General features: G+C 44.8%; 1 protein-coding gene across 1 annotated transcript; it reads right to left on the reverse strand.

Annotated features, from left to right (window-relative positions):
* Positions 1-1261: 1261 nt before the first annotated feature.
* Positions 1262-12073, reverse strand: ism1 (isthmin 1). The gene is made up of 6 exons (XM_030748181.1): positions 11162-12073; positions 5933-6148; positions 4879-5134; positions 3188-3331; positions 2967-3056; positions 1262-2651 (listed from the first exon to the last, which is right to left on the reverse strand). The coding sequence occupies exons 1-6, from the start codon at positions 11297-11299 to the stop codon at positions 2134-2136; spliced, it is 1362 nt and encodes a 453-aa protein (XP_030604041.1). The 5' UTR covers positions 11300-12073; the 3' UTR covers positions 1262-2133.

A 12073-nucleotide genomic window follows, 5' to 3' on the forward strand; every position in this document is an offset into this window, starting at 1 on the left:
TTCTTCTCATAACAAAAATAGAGACAAAATACCAACAATCATATCTTGGTGATGCTTAATGAGCCCTTTCGGATCCTTGACAATATACCACTAATATGGTGCTTTGCATCCTTTGAAAAATACCAGAGTAGCCTCGTGGAAATAGTAACACAAAAGCAAGGCCTCACTGACACCCTATTTCACTGTGCTGGCTGCTCTACAGTTTACACATTTTCATGCCAGTTACTCTCACAAGAGTAAGTCTTGTACACAGGCACAAGAAGACAGTGAAAATTGTGCTTGTGTTTGCAGGGCAGGGAAGACAAAATGAGAGATGTAAAGTGAGTCGGGTGTACGAGTAATTGCCTGCTCCGGAGACACGTGGAGCCTGTCTGGAGAAGAGATACTGGGTTAAGGTGGGGTGGAGGTATGTCATCAATTTGAGCTTGGCACTAATGATTCAAAATAAAGACGAACGCCCCGCTTTGATCTTCGTGACCTGCTCAGCAGACTTGCTGCTAAGATAACGATCCATGCAGGTTACTGTAATCTTAGCCTTAAACCGCTCAGGAAGAGGACAGAAGGCTTTACGGACTGCCGGTGTGATGGAACAGAGGGGAAGGATATCTCCATTTTAATGGAATGTGATTTGCAGTGAGTATTTGAAGGTGGGCTGCTGATAAAAGGCCATGTTTGGGGGAAAAACGGGGCAAAAGAGGCAATTGGAGAAAGTTTCTATGAATAGTAAAAAAAAAAAAAAGAAAAACTAGGTGGTTGCAAGTTGTGCCTCGGGTGTGGAACATGCTGGGGCCTGCTGCGTTATAAAGACGAGCCCTACACCCAGCCAGCTGTGCTGCACACAAAACTGCAGGAATGAGGGCACCATGAATGGCTTTCTCTGTGTGACAATGACTGCACCATTGAGTGGAAAGGGAATGGTCGAGGGTCTCAGCTGCAGACATGCAGCACCAAGCGTGTGTGTGTGTGTGTGTTTGTACACTGAGAAATTACTCAGGAATGTGAGGATACATGCCAAAGACGCTGCATTCAAGGGAACCTTATTCTCCTCGCCCTCTGAAGAAATATCACAATCCCATCAAAAAGCCTGTCCCGACAGCCACACTGCATAGAACTAATGAAAGTCTTGTGACCGAGCTGAAGATGCTTTTTCTTTTCCTGCTGATGGAAGTTTCCTTCTGACAGCAGGAGGGAACTCTTAACAGTAACCGATACGGCTTGAAATTTTGTCAATTAGGATCTTTAACGTAATTTTTCTTTTCTAACATCTAACACATTCACTGACTTTTTAAACATTTATTTATAGATTTATATCTAAAAACAACAACAACAAAAAAAAATGGTTCTGTACAGTTGAGTTCACACATTCTTTCTGCTCTATTTAAGCCTAACTTGAGTCATGGATACGCACACTGACGGCAAAGTATGAGTTGGAGAGGAATCTCGACTTCGGCCACGTGTGAATCAGAAACCAGCCACAGACACTCAACTTAAACTCAGCTACAACTTAATAAATACTTTACAAAAATAACGCTGGCTTTTTGCAATGAAGATCTGCCTCAGAGACACACAGTTAAATTACACAGGTAAATGAATGAAAATGAAAAAGTGTGCATGCTAAATAAACAATCAAGCGTACATGAAAACCTGGATAACTGTGAATGACAAAATTTAGGAAAACTGGGTAACTCGTTCCTGAGGGGTCTCATTATTCTGTTACCACACGTCTCTCTCAGACGCCACCAAACCCAACACAATCTACATGGACATTTCTACAATAACAGTTTTCCCTTTTAATATGAAGTCAGTCCTCCCTTTAGTAACCAAATCTGACAGAGTTACAATTGGCAACATAATTACTGGCAACATTTCATTTTCATTTATTAAAAGTGTACAAAAATAATAAAAAAAAGAAGCAGTATTTCATGCCTGGTTTTGATGAAGTTGAGAGAAGTTCCTCGTGAGCAGAAAATTGGTTCTGACTCTGTTAAATTATAGTTCCTTGTGGTTCAAAAGAGCGGCATATCTTTCCTCCAAGCCTAAAAGTTCACGAGTTAATTGACCTAAAACAGAATAAAAAAAGTTTCAGGGCCACTTCTGAGGTTTAGCTGGATATATAGGCAGTGTTTTTGTGGGCTAGAATTCCCGTGCCTCTTCAAACTGTTTGTAGTAGTCTTCGTCCTGAGGGTTTTCTGGACACTTCTGCCCATTGTTTGGCGGCCTGGCCTGGTTGTAGCGGCTCCAGTCTCCCTTGCAGATGATCCAAGGCAGGATGTCCACCTTGTAGTGCAGATCAGCTGAGAACTCTGTGCTGATGAGATTGGGCGTGCCGGCTCCTTTGCCGCGGGTGATGAGCTTCATGTTGTCATCGTAGCAGCAGTGCTGCGCAGCCAGCGTGGTGGATTCAAGGGTCAGCATGGAGCGGATGCAGTAACGGGCTGTGGGCTTGTAGATCTCCAGCTTCTCTTTGGGCCCGCTGGCGTCTTTCCAGCGGAAGTTTCTGCGTGTGGGGGCATCGTATACGTCTGCTGTGCTGTAAGCCACCTCAGTCGGGTAAGAGCAAGGGCAGCTGGGAAGGTCGTTTGCCACCTTAGTCATGTATTTCTTCAAGAAATCACTTTTGCAGTTCATCCAGCGCTCACAGCTGTCAGTGTCTGGAAGAAACGAGGACGCCGTTAAATGCAACATCTTTCTAACACTTCCCAACAGCAGAAGAGGAAACCAGTGTAAGGTTTAAAATCAAGGTGTGTTCACTGAGTTTATTAAGAACAGAAAGCAAAGAGGGAGTGGGCAGCAGCATGCTGCGCTCTTCCTGTTCTCCTGCACAGTAATGGAGCCCAGCGTGAGCATGAGGAATGCTAAGAGTGTGCAGGAACACTGCTGCCAGATGGAAGAAATGCCTTTGATAGAGTAAGAACATCTGAATGAGGGATAGTGTGGAGTAAGACACGAGGAGGCAAAAATCTTACCGACACCAAAGAGCTCTGTGGCATTGAACTCATCTGTTCCAGCTAACAGGCTCACTTCAGTAGCTGCTGTCCTGAAGGCATCTTCAATACCTTTAGAGAGATTAAAGTATAGTGAAAGATGAAAGACTGCTAAATCAACACATTGACTTACATCCTATGTGTCCTTGCTATCAATAATGTCTTGACTGATGTGGATTTTTGTGTGAGTGATAAGATTTTACCTGGGCAGTTGGGCATGTCACAGGTTCTGGACTCGGTGGCTGTACAGGCATAACCACATGACCTTGTTCTCTTCTGGTTTCCGTTTCCACAAGTGACGCTGCATGCTGACCAGGGACTCCAGTCCCCCTCTCCATCTATGTAGTCTTGGATCAGAGAGAAAGAAACAAATATCCTCAGCTCTGGTGCAGGCCACATGCTGCACTTACTCCAGCCTGTAAGTATGACTCACTAATAACAAGCTGGTTTTGGAGACGTAAAGGGAAGCGAGGGGGTTCATCTATCTGCTCACTATATTGTACATGCTAATGCAAAATTGTTGAACCAGCAAGTCTGAGTCAAAGGGCACAGTGTGAGTTTAGTGAGTGAAATAACTGGAGAGTATTTTGGAAGTTCCAACAAAGCTACCGGGGATCCAGGTGGCGATGTAGAAATCAAAGTTTTCTGTGCTGCCTGAGTATCCCAGGCTCAGAGGCACTGGATGCCACTGAGCTGCTCTGTGATGTATTAGTTTGAAAATGGGAAGTGAAATGTCAAAAAATCCTCTTTAACTCCAATTATCACTGAGTACATCACTGTTATACATGGAAACAGTTACACGAGGCTCTATGACCACCTCATTCCTCTACTGCCATCGCCATAACGCACACGTGCACACACACACACACACATCTTGAAAGCCATACTCCATTAATGAGAAGAATTAATGTGGGCATTTTGGAATGGAAGTATTTCTGGCTTGGCTCCAAACCTTCCTATACACCCCCCGCTGCCATCTGCCCCTCATTATGAGCTTTTTGTATGAATACAGGCCAGATAGGCTTCTACTTCTGCTGCTCCCCTCCCCCTTTAAATTATATTACAAAGCTGGGTGTCAACACTAACCAAAAATTTGAATTTGGAGACAAAATACTAAAAACTAGATAATGACCGGCGCTGAGGCCACAGATGAGATGATTGAATGGATGATCCTCACTGCCTGTCCGCAATTATGCTTATAAAGTTTAAAACCCAAGACAGTAATAATGGTAAAATGTTCCTTTGTCCATTTGTGTGGCATGAAATCAACGATGAATGAGAGATGACCACAGCGATAAGCCAGAGACATTAAACATGGGCTATGGCTTTACAAAAAAACATTATAACATTGGCCGCCTAATCACTGTAGTGCAAAGTGAATAAAATGAGATTTTCCACAGCACACGCATTCCTGTTCAACCATGTTGGTTTGGGCATGCTACAACACGGGCCGGACGCACACGCTCTGACAGCGAGCGTAAATTCTTCACCGGCAGATTTATCTGTGGGGTTACTTTGGGAGAGTCTTGTGAGGACGGTGTGGCGACTCAACAGTGCTTCTGGCCCCCGTCCTGCTCCTTAACTTTGATGTAGTGAGGCGTTTAAACTGTGTCACATAGCTAGCTCCACAACACAGAGGAATCCATCTCATAAAAGAGTGTTAAAGGCTTCAATCAGGGGCTCCCAAAGGCTTGCCTGGGATGACTGCACTTATTATGGTGACAGCTTAAATCAGCAAATCTGCAAATTACAGATTCCACATCAGACTATGGCCATCTGTGGAAACGCTGGGGACCAGTGCTCAAATAAGACTCTGCACACACACACACACACACACACACACACACACACACACACACACACACACACTCTACCTCATGTAATTAATTCTCACCATATTCAGTTTGAGATTTGCTTCCCCTCCTGTCCCAGTCTACTGGTGGCCTGAGGAAGTTGCTGTCCTGAGTATTGCTCCCGTAGGGGCGTTCATTCTCCTCTGTTTGATGAGTGGAGGAAGACGAGGAGGAGGACGAAGAAGTGTGAGGCCACCAGTTCCTCCAGTTTGGAGAAGCCCAGCTGGGCTTGCTTTCCTTGCGGAGGCCTTTTTCTGGTTCGTGGCCCTCCAGTCCATCCACCACTTCAATGGTCACCTGCATTAAGAGCAGTCAATACAAAGTCAGCAAGGTGGCACTTTCTGATACCCCAACACAGTATTACCCACTCCCCCCTTTCTGTCCTAACACATGTGCCTCCCAGATGAGGGGGGAACTCTACCCCTGCCCCGCAGTCACCCTCCCACCTCTCGGGCTCTCTCCACCTAAACACAAAGTTCAAAGGGCGATTCAGCCTCCTCCAGACCATGAAAGCCAGATGAATCTCAGGATCAAAGACACCCCCCCCCTCCTCCCCCCCTCTCCCATAGCCTCACGCCCCTGCTCAATTGGTTGCTCTGCTCTCTTCCCACATCTTGAGATGTTAATACACTTTGTTCGTGCTCAGATCTAGCAGCGATGCCCTCAGAAATGGAAAGACCCCCTTGCTAGATTAGACAGGAGAATGATTTAAACATGGCAGCGGTTACTCAACCATCTGCATCACTGAGGGACTTATGGGCAAGGGTCTGCCACACATTTACATAAGCTGCTGTCTGTCTTCCATCACATTGGTTAGTAGTGAAGCGCTGCTGGTTAGCATCTGCTTTTCAGCTGTCATTATGATCGACGTGAGGCTTCAATGTATGTCTTTAGCTTTACTGCGAGCCAGGAAGTGTGAAAAGGGACAAGGGGCAAAAGGAAGGAGGAAAGGCGACAGAAGGGGGTTAATGATGTGCACCAAACTATTCTCCTTCTTCCTGTTTGTTCTTCCTGTCCTATGTGCTTGGGTAGTCATGTCTTAAGTGGGAAAAAGCATCAAAGCACACTGGCAGGTGGGCAGACACACACGATCACCTGAATGTTGGGATTCTGTCCGTTGATGTCAGCTTTGGAGAGGTCAGGAAAGTTGTGCAGATCTAGGAGGAAAGCCCCCGGGCCATCCTTGTGTACATGGCCGCCCTGTGTCCACGGGAGGGTTGCGGGCCGATGGGCCAATCGATGTTCTGGACCAGACCTCCGGTCTTGAGGGGCCAGCTGGGCCGAGGAGCTGCTTTTTGCATTTATATTGTTCTGTTGAAGGGAGAAAGGCAGATAATGTTAATTTGTTGTCACTTTGTGTCGATTTGGTTTGGTTTGTTAAAGCTATGAGCCCTGTGTGTAACAACTACAGGGTTTGCACACTAGAAGCATTATATTGATCTCCCGTGTTGACAGAGGTTCACTCGACCGTGACCTTTGTCATAAATCCTGTGGACAGTGGACTACTGGGAGCCCAGAAAGATGGAGCCACTGGGATAAACATTCTGTGTGTCTGCCTGCTAAAACCAAAGTATAATCGGTCAAGAACTTGCATTCAGAGCCAGTGTCACAGCTAGACTGTATATTTTTCCATTTTTAACTGACAGAGTATACTGCTACTTTACCATAGAAATATGATGTGGACATATATAGCATGTGCTGAATGTGGCTGGGAGAAAAGAGCCATGTAGGACTGATGGTTTTCCTGCTTTGGGGTTACACAGAGAAACCTAAGCAAACATAGCAAAATAATTACATCTGCCATCTTGTAGACAGAAAAACATTTGGTGTACTGACAGGAGTGTTGTAAATTCACCCCAGAAGGACACTTGAGGCATATGTCCCCTATCAGGTATGCACAGAAGGAGCAATTGGACAGGCAGCCATAAGTAGTCGGCAATCATCCACTGTGGGGTGGCAGAAAATAAGATGAAAAAAAAAAAAAGCCATCAGTCACGCTCCTTGTTTTCTTTTTTTCATGTCCCGTTTCTTCCTGCCTAGTGTTTTTGTGGCCAGGCTGAGGCCTGGGAATATGGCAGCAGAGCTGTACGGTTGCGGTGGCCAGTCACAGACAAAGTGTCAGCTCAGCCACATTGTAGCGGGTATAAAAGCCCCCAGCGGAGCGGTTTGTGTCCAGCCAAGGTGCACTCTAGGGCAATATAGATGCTGTAAATGGAACTGCACAGCAAGGGAGGAAGGATTATAAATGTAACTTGTATTCAGCCACAGCAGCTGCACATTAAGACTTCCATATCCATTAAGCATTGTGTTTCTTAATTCAAAACCAGATGGAGATAATATGATAATGGATTTCAAAAAAGATTTTTAAACTTTGAAATTGCATCTCTTAATTTGAGCTATTGCCTTAATTACAATGATTATACCGCTGACCATAATTTTGAGAAAGAGCAGATGGGTCGAAATTTTTGCTTGGAGCCACAAAAAAAAAAAAAAAAGGTTTTAACATAGATATGAATATGTGTTTTTAATGATAATTTATATTCAGAATCGAATAGATTCCAATTAAAAAAAACCCTACAAACCATCGTCACAACCAAACAATTACAGCTGAAGGCTCAGTGCAGGAAAACATCATTCCAGCAGCGTCAGCTATCGACCCTTTATGTGAACATCACAGGGCTCTCTTTGGATCTATCACAAGTACTTGGACTTTGAGATGCCCATGTGATAACCCTGCCTTTCAAGTTCCCAGTCTTCAGATTTCAGTGGCTGTAACTGAGCTCCGCTGAGGGAGGAGGGAGGCAGCCCCGAATGAACACTCACAGCTTTAACCCACTGTGTAAATGCAAACACACAACTGTAAACAAATTAAAGCAAGTGTGGTTGAGCTCATCTGGGAGGCCACCTTTTATACTAATGACATCAACAGTAATTTAAGTTGCTTTCTAAATACAGTACAACAAATATCATAGCCACTGAAGACATAATACTGCCAGATGATTTCTGTACAAGTCGTGATTTATGGAAACATATCCAGAGATGCTCAGAAGGTTAATCAAAACACAAAACTGACTCTTGCTGCCTTTCCCCAGGTATTTGGCTCGAAGAGAAAGTGTTACAGACGCTCCTAAAAACTCAGTCCCTGTATTTGCAGACAGATTATTCCTCCATTATCCAGTCTAATCCTATCTGAATCTTCTGTTGCATCATATTAGGCAAATTATCTAGCCCTGACACAAATTTGGGTGCTTTAAAGTCAAACTTAAACATGTTCTGATTAATGCTGGAGCCACTGACACTCCCAGTGTGGAAGCTCAGCGAGCTGCAGCGTGATTGTAAACAGAGTTTGGCAGCTTATGACCAAATATTGGTAGTTTAGCAGCACTAATGCCGCTTAATCTGTGGCTTAAACATAAATTATGTTGCAAACAAGAAAAAAAAAAAAAGCACCATATTGGAGTATTTCTACTTTTTCAATCAATCAATGTGGAATATTCAGTGATTTGCTATTGAATTTTATTCTGTAAATTTGGAAGAACATCCTGCTTAAAGTTTGCTTCAGGATTAGATTATTTTAAAAAATTGTTGCTCAAATGTCACTGAAAATGGAAGGATGGTTTCTGCTGTGATGTGATGGCAGGTTGGTTCAGTGTACGTGTCGTGTTATCACCTGTAGGAGCCAGCGGATTACAAACTGAGCTACAATCGTTAAAAAAGTCCCCATCCTTGGATTTCCCAGCCTATAGAGACTTCAAACCATCATCCCTGTATTTAGGTCTCATCAATACTTGCTCTGCCATCATAGACCAAAGAAACAATTTTTTTTTTGTGGCTGCTCTTCCCAAACAGTTGCAGCCTTCAGCTTGACTTAATATTTCACATTTCATACTTTCCCTTTGAACAGCCAGCGTCTCGCTTTCTTTGGTGCCACCAGAAGAGATGATGATTTTCTAACTGCTACTGACCTTGCATGTAAACAGGAATATCCTGACATCATCAATCACTTAGCCAAGAAGGAAATCTCATCTGCTTTTTGTTGCACACGGTCACATTTCACTAACTCTATATTTCCATTCTATGAGCTCAGCAGTGTGAAGGACAAGCCATGAAATGTTATACCCCCAAATTACTGATTTTATGGGGTATTTTTGCCTACTTGCCACTCCAAAAAATGTGCTTTTTCCTAATTTGTTTGCTCTCATACAGTAACAGTACACAGTGTTGACTGTTTGATTGTGGGCTGTTCTACATTCCCGATCACTCATCTCATTCTTGAACAAGTGAAATGCTTTAATTTGGAGATCAAAAGTGACACAAGTCTTCAGTTCATCTGGGGCCTCCCAGGATGCACCCCCCCCCCCCCCCCCCCTTTCCCAAAAGCCATTAATGAACACTTGCACACACAAGCCACCCCCTTTACATCCTCACAGTATCTCTTCTTCTTTTCCCGCTTCCCCGTTTTTCACTTTGTGAGGGCTGCTTAAAGGGGCATGACTCTATTTTCAATTGTGAGTAACTCAGGGGTCCTTCCCCCTGGGAGGCTGGCAGGAAATGAAGGCTGTCCACATTGTGCCAGATGCTTTTCAGCACTATGCTTCTGTAGGTGGGAGAGAAAATCATCCTGCCCCTGTCACACACCTCATACGGGGTGTGCGCAAATGTTTATTTACCTTATGAAACTGTGAAGCTACAAGCTATGACAGACCTCTTAAAAAGAAAAGCACGATGCTATAAAATCAGATTAATTTGTATTAGCACATGTATACATTTTTTTGAATTATTATTTTACTAATTTCTCACAGCCACAGTGGCCTTCCTGTTCCAGTGATGATAATAGGCCTTGAACAAAAGAGTTTTCTCTCTCTGCTTCAGGTGCACAGAGCTGCATCCTGCCAATTGTCTTTCTGTGAATGGCATTTTAAATATGACACCTTGGGATGACAATGCACCCCTTGGGCCGTGACAAGCACAGCTGAAAGATGACATCACCGTTTCAGTGGAGGGTTAGTGAAGCGTATCTGCAGATAGTTGCAGCATTCATGAGCAAAGACTAACAAAAAAAGAAAATCTCAAAGCTCGCCTGGCTTCCTTCATCACAGGCCACATTCTCCATGTAAATCTGCACTAATGCCAAAAGGGATGTTGAAATTGGGATGCAAGTTGGCATGTGTGTAGTATTTTTACTGCGATTCGGCTGGAGAAACTCCCTGCTGCTCCTCGTCCTGCTCATCCGATCCAACGTTTGGCCATGTGACAAATATTCAATAAATTCCTGGAATATTTCCTCAGCTTTGCATGGCCTTATATCCAACAAAACACGGGCTTGTTTTTGCATACATGCAGGTCACAATGATGGCAGTGACCTGTTGAAGTAAAAATTCTTTCAATTCATTTCCCCTAATTCCTATTAAAGCATTTACACAGGGATACAATTCCAGTGGGCATATATACCCATTTATCACCAGGAGAAGAAGAGAGTATTTCAGTAGCTAAATATACATCAAAAAGCAGCTGAAGGATGCTTAACACTCTCTAAAAAAGCCTGTTGATCCCAGACCCGTCTTAACCTGCAGGTCAGGATTTGGGACTCTACTGGAGACTGTGCTTTGTGCTTTATGTTAAAATGGGCATTTAAACCATTAAAGCTGCCTTAAGCAGTGTCATATTGACAAATGTCTCCCCGGTGAATTTTTTGTTGACACCTTCTATAGAGGCTCAGAGCTGTCAACAAAACTGTATTTTGACCATAGTGTTTAAAGATTTCCAAAATGTATAATTTTGCCTACACTGATGATCCAGGATGAGATTTAAAATGCGAAGTTTAAGGTTTGATCTTGAGCAGTTTGATGTTGGACTCTCCAAACACGCCCTGGGGAATCTTGGCAGGAAGTGGGCACCTTCAGGGCTTCAGCTCTGACCCTCTGTCTTATCAAGTGCTCGCCCGGATGACAGTGATGAGCCCATGATGACAGAGGAGTGCCTGCAGCTAGCATTTAACCCCCGACAATAGGGAGGTGTGTCTGGTGTGGGGGACTGAACTCTGACCCTGCCTCATCTTCTACCCCTTGGCTGGCTCACCGCTGTTCCCCGGGGACACCTTTGGCAGGCTGCATCCGTGTGTATGTCAATCTCCCTTCACTCACAGGACCCCCCCCCCCCCCCCCCCCCCCCCCCCCCCCAGGTAATGAAGGTTTATTTTACCTGGACTGTATGGTTATATAAACATTTTATCAGAACCATCTGCGACCAGACACCCTTTACATTCCCCCATTTAGTGTCAAATTTCCCCGAAGAAGTCTCCTTTATGCAGCTTTCCTGACTCACCTCTGTAAGTGTTGTCCCCTGATCCAGGCTCAGAGTTACATTTCCTTGGGGAAGCGGGTTGCTCCGCAGCACTGTGATGTGCAAGGTAAGGAGAAGAAGTCCCAGGAGCAAGAGCAGTTCGGCCACCAGTCGCACCATCCTCTTGACGCGACCGCTCTTTGGAGCCTGCGGTGTGGTCGGAACTCCGACTCCGCCTCCTCCCGGTGCAGAGACTCCAATCTCCGGATCCGCCGGGGACGAGGAGCCGCAACACCACTTCGGAGCCACTTCGGGAATCAGAATTGCAAAAATGAAGGGAAACGGAGCGGAGATGGGCAGCCGAAATATCTGAAATAAAGAGCTGCAGTTTAATTTGGATCCAGTGTTTTTTCTTTGCAGATGTTTGTACTGTCCTGCATGGAGATTTACTCTCTGACTGAAAGTTCATAAAGTTTTTATTTAAGACGAATACGGTGAGCCAACGCTGATGTGCCAATCAGTACAGTGTAGTGAATCCTGCAGGACGGCTCCAGCGTGCAGCATTAACACTTGCCTCTCTCGCTGCGCCTTCTTCAAAACTCCAAACTCAGGAAACTTGCAGCCCTGTTGCTCAGTGGTGTACCCCCCCACATCCTCAGCCTCATGCTTCAGTTTTCTCAGCTTCCACCTCAGCCGTTTTACGCATTTCTTGTTTTGCGCGCACTCTGCGTTAACCGGCGAGCCTACCTTTGGAGGAAAAGTACAGGTAGTTAAAAAAAAAAAAAAAAAAAGTAGATCTTCCCAGTTAAAACTTCTCGGTGGAGTTCTGTTATGCTTCATAAACAGTACTCATCCATTGCGTGGGACTGCGGGCGCGCAGAAATGAAGACGCGGGCTGGCGTGCGTGTCTAACGAGTCGTGGGCCACTGGTGGAAAGAAACCATATCAAACCAC

This window comes from Archocentrus centrarchus, chromosome 15 (assembly GCF_007364275.1).
Source record: "Archocentrus centrarchus isolate MPI-CPG fArcCen1 chromosome 15, fArcCen1, whole genome shotgun sequence".
NCBI classification, from domain to species: Eukaryota; Metazoa; Chordata; class Actinopteri; order Cichliformes; family Cichlidae; genus Archocentrus; species Archocentrus centrarchus.

What these genes read in the sequence shown, in the direction of transcription:
- ism1 (XM_030748181.1), bottom strand. Translation starts at nt 11,299, where the DNA reads ATGGTGCGACTGGTGGCCGAACTGCTCTTGCTCCTGGGACTTCTTCTC. An exon ending in GACAGAATCCCAACATTCAG is followed by an intron (nt 5,135 to 5,932) that starts GTGATCGTGTGT and finishes CTCTTAATGCAG; the next exon opens with GTGACCATTGAAGTGGTGGA. An exon ending in CAAATCTCAAACTGAATATG is followed by an intron (nt 3,332 to 4,878) that starts GTGAGAATTAAT and finishes CTCTGATCCAAG; the next exon opens with ACTACATAGATGGAGAGGGG.